The sequence below is a fragment of the Melanaphis sacchari genome, unplaced genomic scaffold (genome assembly GCF_002803265.2).
Source record: "Melanaphis sacchari strain LSU unplaced genomic scaffold, SCAv2.0 Contig91_pilon_pilon, whole genome shotgun sequence".
NCBI classification, from domain to species: Eukaryota; Metazoa; Arthropoda; class Insecta; order Hemiptera; family Aphididae; genus Melanaphis; species Melanaphis sacchari.
Window position 1 is genome coordinate 940314 of NW_020271649.1, and position 20740 is coordinate 961053.

General features: G+C 23.9%; 1 protein-coding gene across 2 annotated transcripts; it reads left to right on the forward strand.

The window, feature by feature from the left end:
* The first annotated feature begins 8959 nt into the window (after positions 1–8959).
* LOC112602883 (muscle LIM protein 1) lies at positions 8960–19189 on the forward strand. Of its 2 annotated transcripts, XM_025351226.1 has the most exons (12): positions 8960–9064; positions 11323–11472; positions 11535–11694; positions 14207–14336; positions 14778–14874; positions 14934–15018; positions 16171–16294; positions 16505–16680; positions 16926–17058; positions 17290–17477; positions 18267–18372; positions 18869–19189. In XM_025351226.1, exons 2-12 carry the CDS (start codon positions 11358–11360, stop codon positions 19037–19039), a joined length of 1485 nt encoding a protein of 494 aa, XP_025207011.1. In that variant the 5' UTR covers positions 8960–9064; positions 11323–11357; the 3' UTR covers positions 19040–19189. The 2 variants fall into 2 exon arrangements, with proteins under 2 accessions (XP_025207011.1, XP_025207012.1); XM_025351227.1 differs by lacking the exons at positions 14207–14336; positions 14778–14874; positions 14934–15018; ... (4 more) ...; positions 18267–18372; positions 18869–19189 and adding an exon at positions 12188–12473 and having other exon boundaries at positions 8967–9064.
* The last annotated feature ends 1551 nt before the right edge of the window (positions 19190–20740 follow it).

Sequence of the window (20740 nt, forward strand, 5' to 3'; positions counted from 1 at the left end):
ATAAATAATATTATATTACACATGACGTAGTGACGTAGTGTATATTTTACATAAATTATTTAATATGACATTGCTAATATTGTATAAATAAATTGATAAATTAAAAAAATTATGTGACTGGACGGTTTTTAACCGCTTACTATTCATGATTCAGTGCACCGATTTTATCAATAAACTGTCTATAAAAAAATAATTGGGTGCCGCTATTAATTAACTATTAGTTAATAAATTTTGTGGTATGTAATAGTAAATATATTATAATATAAAATAAATTAAATACTAAAAGTATTGTGGTTTATTATTATTTCATTTTGATAATCTAGTCGGAATGTGGTTCGTGATTTTTCGAGAAAGAAATAAATAATAAAGCTCTCAGATTAAAAATAATCGTCGTGTGCAACATTTGTGCCAAGCGTACGTCCTTTTGTGTATATGATTTCTACACGGCACTTTTTTTCTTGTATTTTGTTCAACAGTCTTTAGACTAAAGAGGACAAAAAAAATAAATAATTAAAAACTTGAAATCATTAAGATATCTTCTTAGTTTATTATTTAAGTGGAATAATGAAAAAAAAAAAAAATAAAAATAAAAATAATAATTAAAACTTAAAACCAAATCACGTCCAATAATAACATATTTTTTTGAACATGGTGAATTCATATACAAAACGCATATTATATTAATAGGTGTATCTATGCTATAATATATGTATATATTTTCGTGTTATAAGAGAGGAAATTATTTAAAATTATTGTTTATTAATATTTAATATATTATGATAAACTAACCTATATACTAATTATTTTCAAAGTTAACCGCTCAGTTACATAAATAAAATGCATGCATATTACAATATAAACCATATTATAGAACTATTACAAGTCTAAAATTATATATTTTAGAGATTAGTGTCTACCATAAATTATAATAAAATTACAATATAGCTGAATGAGTACGCGTACCACTCAATTTTTTAGATATTATATTTAATTTCAAGTACACATATTATATTGATATACATACAATATAATTAGTATAATATTATACAGTATTGTTTCTATAAAAATTGATACAAGTCTAAAATTATTTAGTGATTTAACATAGGTAATAAAAAATAGATCTTTGCTATGGAACTACAATTTATAAAATTTATATACGCTTAGGATAGTATAAATTAAATAGTTTTTATGATGTATCTATTATCTACATTAAATTAAAAATAATTTCAATATTCTATCATCGCATCATAAATCACTTACCAAACAACAATAATTGATCGTAAAATAGTTCAACCTAATAAAAATTTACCAAAACAATTCTTATTTTTCAAAATGTACAATAATATAGTAAATTAATATTAGTATAAAATTTCTAATAAATAATAATAATAATAATAATAATAATAATAATAATAATTAAGCATGAATAATTACATTAAAATAGTAATAATAATAAAAATAATTAAGTTTGTCTACACGATATATGTTTCTTTCACAATATAACGTATTTCATATTTATATTTTTAAATTTTTACTATCAAATTTAAACTACTCAAATTTGTAAATTGAAAATATTATGCAAGCTCGGATTAAAACTTCTAGGGGCTTAGGGGCAGATACTTGGTCGTGTGTTTTCATCAATGTAAATAATAAAATTACATACGACTAAATGATTTAAAAGTGGTATGTGATTTTTTTTCGTCAAAAAATAGTTCAGTCTATCAAAATAAGATAATTTTTTTTTACCTCATTAAGAATATTTGTTGTCAACGACACTTCCATCCATCTATTTTTGTCACAGATTAATTATTCTTGATCAATATTTCAGGCCATCTTTGACTCCGCTCATTCAACATTTTCTAGGATACTCCCTTGGCTTTTTACCTAGCTAGTAGTTATTATTTCGTGTAGCTGGTCTTATTCATTCTTTATCTCTGCTTACAGTACATGAATGACAATCCTATATCATTTAATAAGATTTATTATCCACGATAAGTATTTTTGTTGTCTCTAACGGACTATAGACTTATGTCATTATCCCTTTTCAGTATTATATCGTTCTCATTTTTTTTTCGAATGTAATAATTAATCATTTTACAATTCTTTTGATGTTATGGCATACATCACATTTATATATTAACGTAGGTTTTATTACCACTATGTACTATTATTGTAAATTTTTAAAAAATGTTGTAATTAAAATATTTCGAAAGTGTGTAAAATGCTCTTTATGATTTATAGAGTCTACTTGGTATCTTAATACTTCAATAATTTGTATTATTTAAGTTTACACCTTGATAGTTTAATAGAGTGGTGTATATTTGAGGAGAGGATAATAAGGGCAACCCCATAAATTTTTTTTCTTGAACAGATATTTGCCATCATTACAAAATAGTCTTTTTTTATGTTAAAGCATAGAGTAATAAAATAGATATGATACATAAAAAATTTACATTATCAATAATTTTATAACTCTATAATAAAATCCGAGCGCAGTTAAAAATAATAAGAATTGTGATACGTTATGTGGTATTTTCTAATAGCAAGGGTGTATGATATTGATGATACTGCATTTTATAAATGTATCAACAAAATTATATTATATAAACAGTTTTTACAACATTTCATCAAATTTTTTTTATACATAGTTTATCTTTCTTCTTCTTTTTGCAGATTGAAAACATATTTTAGATCGATAATGAGGCAAGTGCGTTTAAGTGGTTTGGCTTTACTGTGTGTAAATACTAAATAGACATAATGCCATATTGATATACCTACAGAGCGAATAATTGATAAATTTATCATGATGAAAAAAAAACTTAGATTTTTCAATTTTGATAATATAATGATAATTATTATGATTTATTGTAAAAACCAAATACACGAAATAAATAATAATTAAATAGTATCTAATCTATGTGTACAATTATTAAATAAAATACAAAGTTCTGCTTGGCACTATAGCCCCTCTTTGAGTGATCATTGGTTTGCCCCATCCCCTTAAGGTTAGGTTAAATCAAATCCTAAAAATGTTATTTTTGTCACTGTTTATTCATTCCTCTAATAGTGTTTTCTAAAGCAATATTCAAAAGTAGCAGACATTGTATATAGCATTGTTGTAAAAATATGTATCGTGTGCTGCTTACAATATACCTCGTTCTAACCTACCTAAAAGTATCTAATAACATTCTAGCTGTGTGTGTTCATCAAGATATTAGTATTTTTATTTTTTTTCTACTATTTAATTGATAACGATTGATTACTCATTGACTTATTTTTGTGAGATTTATATTGTTAATTTTCAATTCACACATCAGATATAAGTTGAAGTATATGGCAATATTTAAAAAAAAATTTATATGCAAACATTTAACAGGGATGATATACCGCTGTATATTTGCTAAAATTCATTCTGTTTAAGTTTGTATACAATTTTATGGTATTATTACAATGGTCAAACATTCAGGGTACTATTTTCTCTGAATTTTATTTACAGTTGTATTTGTTATTACTTATTAGCAATGTAGAAAGTCTAGAAATTTTTTATATTGCTTGAAAATTTTTTTATACTGCTAGAGGATTATAATATAACTCCTGGATAAATCATAAAATGACCGATTTATTTTGAGAAATGTTAACTTTTAATAAAATATTTGTATATTATAAATATATTCTTGCAAATAAATTATGTTGTTGAGTTGTGCTAAAATTTAAAAACTATTGAAAATTCAATTCGTGTTTAATTTCTTATTTTAATTTATTTGTTATTACGTCTTCATACTTATTAAGTTTATAAATTGATTCATAGCGATAATATATCGTCCTATATTTATTCACTATCAACTATTAAGGTAATAAAGATTGTGAATGCCAATGGCGTAACTAGCACAGTGTCCTAGGGGGAGGGCTGTAGACCCATCTTAATATTATACCGTAAGTAACCCATATAAAGCATGATTTATCCTAAATAAATATCCTAGTTGCGCTTATGGTGAATGTACATGATAATAATATTCTTATTTATCTCTATTTTTATGATCTCTTTAAAAAATTCTGAAATATTAATTGTTAAATTAGTTTCTTTCGTTTTGGTTACATGTATAATAAGATATATAATAATTACTCACTTAATGTAATAGTTTTATATTTAAAGGCATTAGCTATATTGATTGAAAATATTTATTGTTTGTATAAATTGAATGTTAATTTATATGATTTTGTATCTCTCACTTCTTTTTCTTTTTTTAACTCCACTACAACTATTGGTTATTTAGTGAGTTGACCAATATGTTTATTTTTGTGTAACTTTATCATAAAAACTTTTGTTATTGTTGGTTAAATAAATAAGAAAAATAAAATAAATCATGTGTCTGTGTGGCTACGACTAAAAAATGTCCAAAGTGTAGAGTTATTGAACATAATCAAAGTAAAAATTTCATGGATGGTTACAAGTGTATCAAAATACCATATAAATAATTTGTGTTAAAAATTGCAATAAGTAATAACATTCAATAATCATTCTGTTTTTATAAATTTAAATGAAATATTAATATTAGTCGAGTAATACTGCTGAATGCTAATATTTCTTTGCTATATTATATATTATATAATATATAAATAAATAATACTGTAAAACTGTATAGATTGTAAATTAATTCACTTTAAATAATAATAGAGAAAAAATATTAATACACTATTTGAAAAATTATTTTTTCTTTAGTTGGAAGATATTTTTTAATTAAATTTGAAATATATTATAAATATATTTTACATTTTTAGCTAGATCTTAGTCATTGTATATGATGGTTGAACCATATGTGATAAGTATAATTTTAAGATTTATCTTTTTCATAGAAGAGATCAAAACATTAAGTAAATAAATAACGCTTCATATTTTGATTTCAGATACACAATAGGCTATATACCATTTTTGTGTGCATGTTTTTTTACTTCAACGTTCATTTTTAAACCATTTATACTGGTTTTATATTATATCTGAAATAGATTTATGAGTGAACATATCTTATTGAATTCGTTCATCATCGCGTGATCATTTTGGCCAGGTTAGACACGTGACCTATTTTAGTAATTTACACAAGGAGCCTATTTTATTTTGGCATATTATATTATGTACTATCTATATCTAAGTTTCCCTTTTTTCTTCTTGCCCCCCTCTTTGTAAGATATCTGTCCTTGGGCCACCCACGCGTACTTAAGGTATGATTGGACGGAAATAGTACTAAAATGTTCTATCCATACCTCAAAATATATGCCAAGAATTCCAAAAATCAAATTAAAAAAATCGGTAACTACAGGTGATCTTATACGATCATGTCAACGTTTTTTTACTCATTATTACTTAATATTAAACTATTGTGACCAATTATATTTGATGTTGATATTACATTTCAGATTGATGCATTCATTTATCAAGATAAAGTATGAACAGCTTATTATTATCTAGTTTATATAATTATATACAAGGTGTAATGCATAAAAACAACTGAAAATTAAATCAACTAACTTATATAATTTTATTCCCAATGAAGATTTGAAAATTAATTTTGTATTTTATGATAAATAATAAATATATCGGAGAAAACAAATTATCAGTTATTTCTATAAAATTTTATACCATATATTCATTTTATAGGTATTTTATACCAAATATAGGGTAACTGGCAGTCCTTGTGACGTGTACTTTATTATTTAGGTCACATTGTATTTTTAAATTTATACATTTTAGAAATTATAAAAAGAAAATTACAAAAAAATCAAAAACATCTAAAAAATAATATGCGTTAAGTTTAAAAAATGTAATTGATAGTGATTACATATTTTCACAGTAAAAATCGAAGTACACTCTCTGCTATATAGTAGTTATCGAGTGAACCTCGTCGTTGAGTAGACTCTGCAATGAATGTGTTAAATTTGAATTCAATTATCAATTATTGAATTCAAAAAACGATTGTGAGTAGATTAGTCAGCTTATATTACCTGGTACTTGACTTTGCACGTACTGAAGATTTTCAGCTCGTTCCGGTTAACTTATTTTTTTACAGCCTGGATCGACCAGTGTACTGTTATTAGTAAGCTCGATCAGAGTAGATTCGTAGTTTTTTGAAATATTTTGTTCTAGTCTGGATAATTTTTTTAATTGCTTAAATACTTTTAGTTTTCATGTAAGTATTTAAACACTGTTTTCCATTATTTTTTTTTAAAATCAGGAACACTAAATAAATTATACATAAATAATACAAATATAAAACATACTTTTCAATATTTACTTCAATAAAAAACATTTTTAACATTTTTTTTTTTAAAATCAATGTTGTGATATAGGTTTTTCAGAACTTAAATTTTAGGTATTTTAAGTACCTACTATTAAAAAATTACTAGAAGAATAAAAATCATATGTTCGGATTATAATACTTAAATTAAATTAAAATAACATACCAAAATAGTTATAGTATTAAAAAGAAATATTAATTATTTTTCAATAATATTATTAAATTTTTAACCATAATGGATCAAGTCTGGTCTTAATCTGTAATTCAATATATTGTTTAAAAAACCCTCTTTTAAAGTTTTCAATTTTTTACATACAATTTGAGTACGACTAGGATCTGATTATCAAATAAAAGGTCCAGGCTAGCCTGAATTTAAGAAAAGTCTGGACCGATTTGGCTCGTAAACTAGACAAAAAAAAGGTTTTGACTGTCCAGGTAAGTCTTTACTAGGTACACTTATATTGGGTATATTTTATTATCTAAATCTAAATTTTATTAAATTAATATATAAAGCTGTAAAGGTACTTTTTGTGCAGAGTAACCTCAAAAATTATAGGTAATATTTTAATTAAAGTAACCTATATCAGAAAATTTCTTAAGACTCGAAAGGTTGCTATAAGATTGCTCACGAAAATCGTGTATTTTTTTTTTTTGTATATGTGTTTGGGTGCTATTAGTTATAGAAAATAAAATGATCAAGTCGAAAAAAATTTTAAAATAGATTAATTTTATTCAAGTGAAGCAGGTAATATAATTGGTACATATTTATATTGTTGTTAAAGTAATTTATTTTACTATTAGTAATATAGCAAGTTGAGATATTTTTTTTCAAAAATATTGTATTTATTGTATTATTTATAAGTATATAATTATTATTATAATACTTTTAATAGTATATATTTATTTTTATATTTGTTACTAACATTTAATTTTATACCGACTTTAACCATAGGCGTGAATAGGTTCGTACAGATATAAATAGGCAATAGCTTAAAATGTTGTCACCACACTATTTGTTTTCTCTCTCTTACTTATACGTAATATATACCAAACGAATTGACGTAAAATACTTATTTTTTATTTTTGAGTTCCTATTCTTAGGGTAAAAATCATCTATCACAAAATATATGGATAATAATTTTTTTAAAGTATAACATATTGATGTACCTGTATACTTTCTTAAAGCAATTCAATATCCCTTTAAATATACAACATTATTTTTTTTGAGTTAAATAATAATTAACTGTAAAATCAATACGTAAATATTATTTTTTATAATTTTCAAAATATGTTATTTTACTTTGAGATTACTTAAAAATCATAAAAGTCGGATTAACGTGAATGTGAATGCGTTTTTTTTGCATGTGACATGTTGCACGCGGGTCTGAAAGAGAAAACAAAATAAATTGCACTAAAATCTTTTTAAAATTAATTTAAATATTTTTAAAATATCATTGAATACAGTAACAAACTAAAATATAATAATATAAATAAATTATTGTTTTTCCCAATGATATATTTACTAAATACTTATTGGAAATTTTACGTTCCTTCCATAAATGTTCTAATAAGATCCATTTTGTTACCAGAAAATTCATGCAAAGTAGAAATTCAAAGCATTTTTACTGAACAAAAATGTAATATCTGTTAGGTCGGGTAATAATAAAAAGTAGAAAACACAACAATGAAAAATATTTATATGTTGTTCCAGTTAGAGTATAAAATGTAATGAATTAAGTATAAATTATCATCTATAAATTTTAATTTAATTAGAAAATAATTATTAAAAATATTTTAATTTTATTATTTATAAATGTAATATGGAGAAAATGTTAGTATGTAATGTACAATTTGAATCATTGACACACGGTTACTATATATTATTAGGCATATGATTAAATTACAAAAATATTAAGGCAATCAATAAAATTGGTATCTTTAAAAATATATCATTTTACATATTTTTGTATTAAAACATATTATTTGTTTGCATAATTGAATATCCCATATGCAATTAATATTATTGAAATTCGAACAACTTTTAAAAATTTATTCTAGTTTATTATGTAGTTTAAATAATATGTAAAGCAGCATGATAAATTTTAAGTAAAATAACTGTACCAATAATTCATATTTTCTAAATTAACATTTGAGCATTTACTTTATTTAAAAAATAACCTATTACCTATACATTTGAACGAACAGCGTAAGTATAATGTTAAAACGAAGGTAGATGATTATGGTTTTTACACCGCACTAATATTAGAACAAAACAAAAGAAACGCGTGTGTGTATCAATTAAAAGTTTAAAATTTAGATACACTAAGTTTTAAAATAATATTTTAATGATTATATGCCAAGTACCGTGTTTTTCGCCCACGCATTATTTATGTGTTTAAATGGAATATTAGTGTCTCTTTAAGTACAAAAATGTTGATGATCATTTTATAAATATAATTTTTTAAGCATTAGTAACAATACAATTTTTTTCTATTTTTATTGGCAATAGTATACGTATGTACTCAAAACCCAATGTAATTTTAATAATATTTGTATTTACTATTTATATGTATATTTTTTATCCTGAAATTATACTATTGTAGATCAAGGGGATACTGAATATTCTTGCGTAGGAGTGTCTTAAAGGGCGGAGCAAATGTGCCGTGTGCAATACTGTAGTAGGGATAAAAGCAGTAGAACACTTAGATTAAAGTTCGAGAACATTTACAAAACCGAAGCTGCACACGACTGTAGTACATTTTCCGTTAACTAAGGTGAGCAAAGATTTTAATATTATATTCTATACAATAATTTAATAATGTAATTAATAAAATAAAAATAACAATATTATTGAATTAAATATTAATGTAAATCGTGTAATACAAATATTTTCAAATTTTTTCGAATATTTTTGACTTTATTTTAATTTTTTTATCATGTGAAATCCGTTATAAATTGTATTTAAATTAAATGCCAGTTTATAATTAGTGATTTTACTCGGAGTATATCACAGTTATCTAACAATTGATATATTCAAATGTAATTTCAATTAAAAATTGTCAGATTTTTCTGATAGGTACACATTATATACCTGGTAAACCTATAGATTGGCTGAAAATACATTTTTTTATTTATAATAATTTATTATTTATTGACAATAACACATAAAAAAACATTGAATATTTACTATAGATATTTTTTATATTTAATTTGTATTCAATCTACAATTATTTTGTCTAACTAATAACAGTTTATAAATTCTAATTTATAATGTACTGCAATATTTTATATACGTGGCTTTTTAAACCAAATTACTTAGGTAACCGAAAGTCTATTTTATTTATAAGTTTTTGTGTAAACATATTAATTTAAAAAATATTAACTTACGAATTGTGAATAATCGTTGTGTTTACATGAACCAATAAAGATATTGCTAACAATGAAATCTGTATGTATATTACAGTATATATAATAATTTAATATTTTTTATTGTACTGTGATATACTGTATAGTACCTATGTAATGTGTGTGACAACACTCCCTATGTGTGTACCTGTGTAAAAATACAATACGCGTATACAATAGTGTAGTACGTGTAATATGTATTATGCCGGGTTCTTCTACATTATATTGTTTTTCTAAATAGTCATACAAAATAAATTATTCAATAATTGTCCAACTCACGATTACGAGCACAATTTTATTCTAAAAATGGAGTGCATTCATATTCGGAGGTCATTAGATTCTTTCATGTTATTTTTATCCTTTTATGGGCAAGTGATTGTAAATGGAATTATAAACTTTCAACGGTTCATATTATATTGAAATTATATTCAACTTATAATTATTTAAGTATACATTCCTTATACATTTATTCAACTTCTATAGATTTTTGGTATTAACAAATGTTAATTCTATTTAATATACTTAATTTATTTTCATAAAATTATACAATAATTCTGAATTTATTTTATATAATTTTATTCATATAAATATTATATACGTTTTAAGCTTAATGTCTTATTTAATTCGACAATTCATAACTTTTCTCTTTTTTTCCTATATTTGAAATAAAAAAAAATAAAAAAATTAGGTCAATGTGTCCAGGATTGAATAATGGCTCATAGCCAATCTTACTTGTCAAGTATCGCCAAATGCTATTAATATATAATTAAGTATTATATACGTATATTGTATTGTGTCATTTAACTTATATATACATGTATATATCTTTTCGCTATTGGTCCTCGATCTATCGGTGAATATCTTATAGTCTATATTGAGCTGACATTTAAAATTCCTAATAATTTATTTACTATATTATAGTACTTATAGACTATATATAATATTACTATACTGGTGATCAATTTACTGATATGAAAAATCACACACGCTATGTAATATCTAAAGTATGTATTTTATGATTCTCAATTTAAATATAATTTCACACATGAAAGCATTACTATGAGTAACTTTTTACTCCAGATCATATGTGAAAATTAACAACTAATAAAAACGTATGCTCATTATGCAAAAGAAAAAAACATACTTTATCATAAATCTTACATTACAATTAAAATAACAAATAGAAACATTTCAATATAACTGATGGCAGATTTATTTTTCAGTTTTTATTACGATTATTATTTTTTTATTTATTTAAGTGAGATTTTTTTTTTTTTTTTTGAATGAGGTTTGTTTTACCGGTAAAAATGTATTATCAGTTATTTTTATTCACAGGAAGTTTTGTTGAATGGGTACTTGAATTTATTTATAAATTTTAATAAAACAATATAAAATGATGGATTGCCATGTAAATTTTAAATATCCAAAAATCGTCTAACATTTATATTTTAATATTTACTTTATTGATTACAAACAAAAGACGCTCTTCAAATAAATGCACAAAACCATTAGATTTTTTACTATACTTAAGTTGGGTTAATAAGTGAATTTTTTATGCGTTAACATTATTATTATAATTTATGCATTAATATTTTTAATATTGAATACATTTTCAATTTAATTTCAGTTTTATTTGTAAAATCGTCCAAATCAACTTTAAAAATGCCTTTCGTCGCAATTGAACACCCAAAATGCGTAAAATGCACTAAATCAGTATATGCCGCCGAAGAGCGAATTGCTGGAGGCTATAAATGGCATAAAATGTGCTTCAAATGCGGTAAGTATTAAATAATTTAAGCGTTTGTTTTCTATTCGTATAATCTTAATGAAATTGTATAGAATTATGTGGCAAGTTTTTGGACTCCACAAACTGCGCAGAGCACGACAAAGAGCTGTACTGTAAAAACTGTCACGGAAGAAAATACGGACCAAAAGGATACGGTTTTGGTGGTGGTGCTGGATGCCTGAGTACAGACAATGGTGAACATCTCAGCAACGTGTAAGCAAAAAATATGTCCAAATTAATTAATTTTAATATTTATACATTTTACTAATTAAGTAATTATAATCACAATGATTTTTTTTCGTGAAATCAAGATCCATTTAATGAGTAATAATAGAATAATTTTTATCATTCATAACTAAATATAAGTATTAAAAATAATACTTAAATACATAGGTACCTACCTATTTTTAAAAGATAATACAAATCGTAAAAAAGTTTATAATTATAGATTAATTAGGTATTGCATTAATATGTATGTATCATATTGGTACTACTTTTATTAGATACTTTAATTAATCGTAAATCATCATATAGTATAATATCGTATTTCTTAATTTTTTACTATTAATAATATAATAGAACGATACAAAAATAATTAATATTTAAATACCTATATTAACGCCCCCATCAAAGTTTTCTTTGTTAGATAGAGTTTTCCTATGAGCATGTTTCAAATATATAATAATAAGTGTGTTTTTTTTAACAGCCTTTAATGGAGAAACAACCCAATTAAATACCTGACCATCCGAAGGACCTACCCATCAACCTATATTTATTTTTGCATGCAAGAGTAAAACCTTTTTAATATTTGCTTATACATATAAATTCACCTCTCATTTCTGTTCGTTTTAGAAGATATTTTTTTAATAATTTTATGTTAAGTATCCAAGCTTGTACCTATTTACCATACACATTAGTCATATGTACAGTGAACAAGCACTATATTGTATAGAAATGTTTTGTTGATTTTTCATTAAATTAATAATATTATTTCCAACAATTGTTTTTATTTTTATTTTTTGTTTATCTGGCAGCTTAAGCGATGCTTTCGGCTAATCATAACAATTATTGATTTTATTACTTTCATGGTTTTAATTTTCATAAATATTATATTATATGCAATGATTGCTTTGAAAAATACATGATATAAAATGTATATATTAAAATAATATGTTATTGTCCGGAAATAATACCTAAAATTTATTCATTTTGAAACCTATTAATAACGCTATCGATATCAATTCTTAAGCATATAGTATTATAATTAAATTTTGATTGCAAATACCTAAAGCACGCTTAAGATACCATTTATAAAATTATTTATTTAGTTTTATCATGTTTGAAATGACAATGATTTTAAATCCTAAGCATAATATTACAAAACATATTGATGTAAAGAATCAATTTTAAGAGAGTTCATGGAATGCTATATTATTTCACTTCTAGAGTCCAAATGGCTTTAAATGGTGAGATTAAACTTTTTTAGTAACTTACCATACGTGAATATATTATATATCACGTAGGTGTTTGTAAATTAGAAAACTTGTGCTTATTAATAGTTTTGCTTTCACTAACGTATATACTCTAATTTGATTTGTATATTTATTTTATTTTAAATTTAATCTTTATAAGTCATACCTATATTTAACAAAAATACTTATAAAATAACAATAATATGGAGAGGTGAACTTTTATGATTTGTAAATATTATTTTTACTTTTGTACCTAAAAGGTACTAACAGTAATTAATTATTGTTTTGTTTTTTGTTTTACTTCAGCAAGCTGCAATTTTGGAATGGAGTCATTATAATATAATGATGATTTATGAAAAAAACATTTTTTCTTCTTATTATATTTCATCTTACAAAATAGCATCATAATATACCTAACTGTGACTTTATGGGGAAACTCCGTTTAATAATTAATGATAAATAACATAATCTTTTATACACTAAACATATTATACTCCTAAACTTACAAAAACACTATACTTTATACTTAACTATATAGTTTATAGATTTAATCCATTTAATAAAATCGAATTTATAGTAATAAATACCTACAATTTTGAAAAAAATATTCAGTTTTAATTCAAAAACATTGTTTTTCAGTATATTATGTATATAAAATAATGAATAAATTGAAAATATATTTATAATTTTTTTAAATTTATACCTATAAACGTATACATTATATATACCTAATAAATAATAATTATGATAATTTAAAATACAATTGCTAGTACAAAATTTTGTATACACGTGCAACATGTATTAATTATTAATATCTCATACATAAATTTTAAATTGAAAATAGTACTTTTAAATTTATACATTAATTTAAGAATTTCAAATATTCTCATTAATTAACTATAGTGTTAATCAAATTAAATATTTAATTTATTATATTAATATACCAAGAAAAATAATTTTATTTATTTATTGTAATTTTATAGTATTAATTAATTACTTTGATCCCTTGGATAATATTATTTTTGATAGTGTTTTATCTTTTAACTTTATGGAATTTGTCTATTTTATGCAAAACTATTTTAATAATGCCTATATTTAATGGTAAAAAATCACTAAAACTACTAATATACTTTATAATTATATCATTATTATCTACATATTTACATAATATATTCAATCTATGATTAATATTTATTAATTTAACAAAGAAAAATTTACTGTTTATTAAGTGTTCATAATAAATTACATTTTAGGTCTTATTATCATACTAAACCTCAAGGTGCCACGGAATCACGAAATATGGCTATGGCTCCTGAAGGTGAAGGATGTCCACGCTGCGGAGGATTTGTATATATGGCTGAGCAAATGTTAGCAAAAGGAAGAGTGAGTGTACCTAATTTATTCAACTTTAATCCCAAAACCACAATATTATTATTTCTATATAGGATATGTCATTTGATCGATATGGTATTCTAGGGATACCACAAAGAATGTTATCACTGTTTTTCTTGCAACAAAACTTTGAATTCAGTGTTACATTGTGATGGGCCTGATAATGAAGTATACTGTAGAGGTGAATGAGAACAAATATTTGTGTGAGAGTGCATAAATCTCAATTTGGTTTTTGAATTTTTGTTTAAATTCGGAAATTAATTTTAACATTGAGTTAATTCAAATGATGACATTTTCGAATTAAGTTAGGTTTGAATACATTTATTAGGTAGCTATACTTCTTAACAATACTTTACCGCCTTCGAGTTTCACCAAAATACCTAACCATATAATTTCAAGTACCTATTGCATGATATTCATTTATTAATTTAGTCTTGGCATCGAGAGTGTTTCAAGTGTGCTACTTGCACGAAACGTTTGGATTCAGTCAATTGTTGTGAAGGTTCTGATAAGAATATTTATTGCAAAGGTAAGGTAATCTGTGTATTCTGCATGTTCTAACTTTTAACATTAATTTTTTTAAATCAGTATGTTATGGCAAGAAATTTGGACCTAAGGGTTATGGCTATGGACAAGGAGCTGGAGCCCTTCAAAGCGATCCTGCTTATAATGGGTACGTTTATAATAATTGTATAGTTAGAATTAAAAAATACATTCATCTTTCCGCTATCAAAATTAAAAGAAAAAAACAAACAAATAAATAGTAAAACCCCTGTGCAATGTACATATTTAATTTTATTAAAAATTATAAAATCATAAATTTATATTATGTAAAATAGGTACATATAAGTATATTTTATACAAACAAATAATAATAATTATAATTTTATTACTAAGCCTGACGTTTTGTATTGGCTATAGAAATACTTATTCGTGAAAAACATGCTTATCTAATAAAATTATTATTAATACTTATTAGGTATGTCTATATTCATATTATCCTTTATAAATGTGTATTGCATAAGTTCTCTTGGAAGACTTAAGACTTGCATGAAATAAATCTTTTAATACAGCATCAGTTTTTTCGGATTTTTAAAAATATTTCTATGATTAATAATATAATATGTGGAATTATATTGTTGGAAAACATGTCTAGCTTAAATGGAATTGTATTGTAATCATATTATAAACAGTTGTAGAGGTTATAATTTTTTCGAGATTTTTTAATTCACCACTGAATTTCCCATAGAAGTTATTGGTTATTAGGTATACGTTCTATTGATATTTTCAAAAAATCGAAATTACTTTATGCATGTTATTTATTAATATTATAATACCTATTGTTTTTATTTTGCGTGGATTATTATTTTTATAGAATATTACGATTGACTTCTTTTGTTTTCATAAACCATATAATTTGATAATAATTGACCAAGTCCAGTATAATACTTACGATGTTTTTTCCATATAGTTTGCTATTCGAAGCGCTTCGGTCCCAGAGGTATAGGTCACAGTGGTGCTGGTGGACAGTCAATTGGTTTAACATGTGACTTAAACGACGAAACCGAAAGGTATTTAGTGATACCTAAAGGTCAACCGCCTATTTATTTTTCATAGCATGCAATTATCTGTTTCAATTCTCAATTCGTCTATATAAATCGTAAACGTACACACATTTTCTATATTTGTCATGAACTTATGTTAAATATAATTTAACTCTCAGTACCTATTTTTGTGTATATCATTACATTTTTTATGTTTCTTCTTCTTCTTCTTCTTCCTATTCTATATGTCATAAATGAAAAACTTTTTTTTCCATGTGCAGAGATGTTAGTACTTCTCGAGCTCCTGTTATTGATACAACTTCTATAAAGGCAAAGCCAGGAGAAGGGTGTCCACGTTGCGGAGGTGTGGTGTTTGCTGCTGAACAAGTGCTTGCTAAAGGAAGTGTAAGTAACAATTTTTGATATTATATTTGGGTAACTATATCAATAAATAAAGTTAAGTGTTTTGTACATAGTTAAATAATTTAGTTATTTTTCTAAAAATAGTTATATTATTAAATTTAACGTGAAAATAACTTTTTAAGTTTTAATATTATAACAAATTAAAATCATTGAATTGTATTTATAATAGATTACGTTATTGTATTTTTAAAGGAATGGCATAGAAAATGTTTCAAATGTAAGGATTGCAATAAAACATTGGATTCAATAATTGCTTGTGACGGACCTGATCATGATGTGTATTGTAAAACTTGCTATGGTAAAAAGTGGGGTCCGCATGGATATGGATTTGCTTGCGGCTCAGGATTTCTTCAGACAGATGGCTTGACGTTAGTATAAATTATTATAATATTTTTGAATTGAAAAAAGTGTGGAATTTTAACGAATAAATATTGAAATGTATCGATTCATTTATTGTGTTTTAACTTTATACATTTTGACTGGATGAAAAAATATTATATATAAGTAACCGGATTAGCGTTTGGCTATATTATTTATTCACGATACCACTTATATATTATATCTCGTTGAACTATTAGTATCATAATATATATGTATAAACATTTTCTTACAGAGATGAGCAAATTGCGGGATCCCGACCATTTTATAATCCAGATACCACATCTATTAAAGCAGAAAAAGGAGAGGGTTGTCCAAGATGTGGTGGAAAAGTATTTGCCGCTGAACAACAATTGGCTAAAGGAGCAGTAAGTTTTTTCTATCATTAGTATGTATATTGTATGCACTTGAAAATTAATAATACAAGTAAATTTTAAATCAAAATATTGGTATAAATGGTATAATAGCTATTATTATGCGTTTTATCTCAATACTTTTACTGGAAAATACTATTTCATGACAATATATTAAGTATATAGGTACATAATTTAAGTCACATTATACTCTTTTAATTTTAAAATCCTTAAAATTTTTAACAGATGTGGCATAAAATTTGCTTTAACTGCGCTACTTGCCACCGGCCATTAGACTCTACATTGGCTTGTGATGGACCGGACAAAGAAGTTTACTGCCGATCATGCTATGGAAAATACTTTGGACCCAAAGGATTTGGATATGGACACTCTCCAACTTTGGTCTCTACCAAAGGAGAATCTACAATGTTGTTGTAAGTACCTACTATCAAAAATAAATAGATTGTTATACAAATTAACAACTTTACAAAATACCTAGGTACATTAAATATTTCAATACAAATATGAATTATTTTTTAAGCATATTGAAATATTTTATACACTACAACAAATTACATCATTGGGGTGTTACTACAGTTACAGTACATAATAATCTTACCATAGGCCATACTATTATGATTAGCTCGATTTTGCTTTGTTTAAATAATAGTCTTTAAAGATAGTCATAACTCATAATGTATTTCAAATTATAAAGTGTAAAATAATGTGTTATTAGATAGGTACTTCAAGCATTAAATACAAAAAACTGTCTAAACACTCTATAGATCTTTGTATTATATTATTAAATTAAAATTTAAAATTTAAAACGTTAATTAATATTATGTATGAATATTAAAAAAAAATAGTATTGAGATTTATTTTATTATATTATACATATAATCGCAGTTTAAGGTATTATAATGTAATAATAATAAAAAAAAAAATATGATAATGAAAAAAAAATAAAAAAAATTTAATATAATATAATATTAACAACACAGTGATCATATTAAATTAATCTATTTAATTTATTTTATGAATTAAAATGTTCTTCGAATTAACCAAGTAACTATAGGTATATTATTAATTTCATATTAAAGTCTAAAATTAAATTTTATTTGAAAAATACGAGTACTAAAATATATTTTTAGAAATTTATATAGATGTTATAAAATGGGGAACTTATTTTATTATTTCATGTTATTATTTTTTTTTTTTTTTAGCTCGGAAGCAAGACCAACATCTGGAATTAAGAGCAGAAATGGAAATGGTTGTTTGAGGTGTGGATATGAAGTTTATGCCGCTGAGCAAATGATAAGTAAAAATAAGGTAATGACATTTTACAATTTTATTACTTAATAAAAATATTTAAGTCACCATATAAATAAATACATTTTTTTAATGTTATTAAAGTAAAATATGACTAAAATATCTATAAATCTGTTTCGAAGTTTATTTGTATATTTAACAATTATATTATATTGTTAATTTTTAGTATTAAAAATGAAACATGTGGTTTGGCGGTTAGTAATACTAATACATTAGGTAGTATGTGTATATTATTACATAATATATATATTGCGTTGTTCGAATGAAGACAAAATATAATCACCTATTTCATCGTATATTCTCATTTATTTTTGTAAATGAAAGATCTATCTATACACGATTTATTTATGGATCTTAATCAAATTATGTTTTATTTTATTCACCGTGATACACTAGAATGTTGAAAAAATGTCTAAAAAACATAGATTCAATAATAAATAGCACTGATAAATAAAATACAACATTATAATAATAAATTATTTGAATTGATTTTCAGCTATGGCACAAACGATGCTTTACTTGCGCTGATTGCAGCAAGTCATTAGATTCAACAAGTTTGAATGATGGTCCTGATGGCGAAATTCATTGCAGACCTTGTTATGCTAAGAACTTTGGGCCAAAAGGTTGTGGCTTCGGTTTGGGCGCTGGTGTTCTTTCTATGGCATAAATGATTACTGTGAAATTAATGCAAATCAAAGGCGAAAGAATATAACTTTTAAACAAACTTTATTTGAACGTTTGTTTCATGCTTTTTTCTTGTAATATCTACCTAAAATACACTAATTATTTTAATAAACATTAAAAAACTTATAATTTATATAATATTGTTTTAATTTTTAATTTTTTATGTATTCAAAAACCTGTATACTTTTTATATTTGCAAAGCTTTATCAAAGTCATTTTATATACTTAATAGTGCATACAATTTACAAATAATTACTTTTGGATTCTCGAAACAAATAACATTAATATTAAGATTATTTTATATTCGTAATTTCTGTGAATATTGTGCATATAAATTGCAACGTAATTATACCAACAATATATTCACATTATATCAAAGACCCAAAGTACAATGAATTCAAATAATACTGAACTTTGGTGTGCTAAATATTATTAAAAATGTTTAAAATAAACTGTGAAAATATAATATTAAACTTAACCAGTGCATTAAATATATATTTTAATATATTATTAGATACTTATGCAGAAACTATATGAAGCTATGAATTGTCCATATATTGTTATATGATATTAATGTATGGCATAATTTACTATTATAGAGTTGAATTTGAATACATATTGTAACATTTACATGAGCATTTCTTAAACTTTTTTATCCGTGGAACTCTTTTTGATATACACTTTTATCGTAGAATCCCTACTTTTTACCTTTTTTTTAGGGCTATTTGCAATACAAATTATAATAATTATACTATAGATTATATTGAATACATTATTATTTAATATACAAACATTTTTCTCCACTAGCCACTACTAATGTTTAGTTAAATATTTTAAAGTAATTTTTTTGAAAATTTTGAAACAAATTACTTAAGCTTACGGAACCCTGAAGTGATCTCCGCTGAACCCTAGGGTTCCACGGAACACAGTTTAAGAAACGTTGATTTACATAAATGATATTAATAACTGAACAATATAAACACGAAACTTAATAAAGACCGCTTAGATAAACTTGTCCTACTATCCAATAGCGTCAATTGATTGTGTTTTTATTATTATTTATTGTAAAAAATACTCCGATTCCAATATAATATTATTCTAATAAAAATATAGATAATGAGATCATCATTGTGATCACTGGTCTCCAATATACAATTATAATTTTTAATGAATTCTATGTATACATATTACATATATACATATATAATACATGCATATATAAATACATATTACATGTATAATTCACGAATTTTATATGCTTATTATAGAATGTGCGTTACTTATTTACAGTTTAATGACACTCACGCATAAATGCACACATTTTGCTATAAATCAAAGTGAACATGTTGTTATTTGTAAACGATTAGTTAATTTATAATTTTTACAAATAGCGCACAGGTTATTTTTAACTAACATTGAAAACTAATAGATGTTATATTATAATTAATGTAGATAAATAATGGTTAAAATAAAAAAATTGTGATAAAATAAAATTTTATCTTAAATGGAACTAATTAATTAAATTATTTAATTGGTTTTTATACGTACATCGAAAAGTATATATTTGATTATACACTTGAATAAACCCATCATAATTATTTTTAACTAATGAATATTATATAATTTTAAATAATAATACAGTGACGTAGTTTCACGTGTAATTATACACATTATATAAAACGAA

What these genes read in the sequence shown, in the direction of transcription:
- LOC112602883 (XM_025351226.1), top strand. Translation starts at nt 11,358, where the DNA reads ATGCCTTTCGTCGCAATTGAACACCCAAAATGCGTAAAATGCACTAAA. An exon ending in TAAAATGTGCTTCAAATGCG is followed by an intron (nt 11,473 to 11,534) that starts GTAAGTATTAAA and finishes GAAATTGTATAG; the next exon opens with AATTATGTGGCAAGTTTTTG. An exon ending in AAATGTTAGCAAAAGGAAGA is followed by an intron (nt 14,337 to 14,777) that starts GTGAGTGTACCT and finishes TTATTAATTTAG; the next exon opens with TCTTGGCATCGAGAGTGTTT.